We start from the raw sequence: 2,203 nt of genomic DNA, 5'->3' as shown, positions 1-2,203 counted from the left end.
AATAAACAAATAAATCTTTAAAAACAAACAATGGAAGCCCCAGGACAGCAGGTACCAGTGGTACCAAGCGTGGGATGGTCAGATTGGTTCCCCTTGGGTGCAGGCAACAAGGGAATCAGTTGTTTATGGAGAGTTTTTTTGTTTTTAATAATGAACTAGGAGTTGGTCTGCTTCTTATTATCACCAAATACCTGCAATCTAAAGAGTATCAGTGAAAGAATACTCCTCACCCAAAAAATCCTTTTGTTTGCCTAAATTCTAAACAGTTGCTACTGTTGGTAGTAAATTGTAGTTTTATAAATTTTATATATATGTATATATATTACATATTATATATTTTATATATATATATAACTTATTTGTAAATAAACACATTTTTTACTCCCTGTCTTTTAATGAACACGGCAATTTACATAGTTGTCATTGTGGAGAAATCCCAGTTATATAACTGGCCCCAAACATACACAGATCCAGCCGCAGATGTTTATTTCTAGAGTACGTTCATAATGGTTTGCAATCTTTCAAGCTCACCTCTGACTAAAATATAAACAAATAAATTAAAGACTGGGAGATTTAAGAGAGGTCCCTGCCCACCCAACCTCTAAGGCCAGATGCATTAACTGGGGGAAGGTCACCTACGCCATCTAGTGGTAGAGGTGGTGATTACAGGTACACACACTTCATAGGGAAAAAAGAACAAAATGGATTGCGCGTGGAAATGATAGTATTTTGGTGGGGGTGGGAAACAACCAGGAGACTTAATTAATCAGCCCCAGGGCTGACTGTATCACAGCTTTGCCTAGATAACAGTGAGCAAGTTCCTTCACTTCTCAGGGCCTTCCTTTCCTCATTCTTAAAATGGATTAATGATACCTTTATCATGGAATTGTGATGATTAAATGTGATAAGGCGTATAAAATTCCTGAGATGCAGTAGGTGTTCAGAAGGTGGTTCCCTTCCTCTCAGAGCTGATCAAAATGGGAGAACTAGAGCAGGCGGTCTCCCCAGGTACTGTCAGAGGCTCTTGCCTTACTTCCCTCATCCCATGCTCTCACTAAGCTGTGGGTGCCATGGCTGGGGACCAGCTCCAGCAGTAGCCCTCCTGGGCACCGTACCAACTCGCTCCCCACTCCACCAGGCCAGGCTGAATCTGCCTCTGCCTGGCTGTCACCACGTCCATACACCTGCTTGTCCCCTCCCATACAGCTGCCCCCCGCCTCTCCAGCCCCCATATTCCACAACCATGACTGGTCCCAAATTTCTCACCCACTGCCACCTCTCCATTAGCAGTTTTCAGGGTGGTCCCTAGACCAAAAATATTAGCATCACCTGGGAACCTGTTAAGAAAAGCAACTCACCGGCCGGGGTCGGTGAAGGATCTCAAGATGGCTGGGCGAAAACTTGCTCTAAAAACCATTGACTGGGTAGCTTTTGGGGAGATCATACCCCGAAACCAGAAGGCCATTGCTAACTCCCTGAAATCTTGGAATGAGACACTTACCTCCAAGTTGGCTACTCTCCTGGAGAAACCCCCTGCTATCGACTGGGCTTACTACAAGGCCCATGTGGCGAAGGCTGGCTTGGTAGATGACTTTGAGAAGAAGTTCAGTGCCCTGAAGATTCCTGTGCCAGAGGATAAATACACTGTTCAGGTGGACGCTGAAGAAAAAGAAGATGTGAAAAGTTGTGCTGAGTTTTTGTCTCTCTCAAAGGCCAGGATTGTGGAATACGAAAAACAGCTGGAGAAGCTAAGGAACATAATTCCGTTTGATCAGATGACCATTGAGGACCTGAATGAAGCCTTCCCAGAAACCAAATTAGACAAGAAGAAGTATCCCTACTGGCCTCACAAGCCAATCGAAAACTTATAAACTTGAGGTGGGGAGAGAGCTCTGGCCCTCGTATTCTAAACGCTGGACATTAAAAATAATGGATACGGAAAAAAAAAAAAAAGAAAGAAAGAAAAGCAACTCACCAAGCCTCAGACCAACTGACTCAGAAATGCCAGGGGGTGGGCCCAGCAATGTTGTTACATATCCTCCAGGTGACTCTGACATGCAAAATTTGAGAACCGCTGCTCTACAAAGAAGCCCCCGCCCCCCGAACCAGGCCTATTCCTCTCAAATTCCTGAGGTTAGGTCCCACCTTCTCCTCGGCCACCCCCTCCATCCGGTGACCCCCTATCCTATTATGGAGAAACTCT

The 2,203-nt window shown here is 44.8% G+C and overlaps 1 protein-coding gene across 1 annotated transcript; it reads left to right on the top strand.

Annotated features, from left to right (window-relative positions):
- The first annotated feature begins 1,360 nt into the window (after window positions 1–1,360).
- On the top strand, window positions 1,361–1,930 carry LOC116882697 (ATP synthase subunit d, mitochondrial-like). Its single transcript, XM_032883240.1, has one exon. The coding sequence runs from the start codon at window positions 1,386–1,388 to the stop codon at window positions 1,869–1,871; it is 486 nt and encodes a 161-aa protein (XP_032739131.1). The 5' UTR covers window positions 1,361–1,385; the 3' UTR covers window positions 1,872–1,930.
- Window positions 1,931–2,203: the final 273 nt, after the last annotated feature.

Source organism: Lontra canadensis, unplaced genomic scaffold, assembly GCF_010015895.1.
Source record: "Lontra canadensis isolate GAN:19392208 unplaced genomic scaffold, GSC_riverotter_1.0 scaffold3, whole genome shotgun sequence".
NCBI lineage: Eukaryota > Metazoa > Chordata > Mammalia > Carnivora > Mustelidae > Lontra > Lontra canadensis.
Note: the sequence above shows the minus strand (reverse complement) of the source record. Positions and strands in the feature narration are given on the sequence as shown.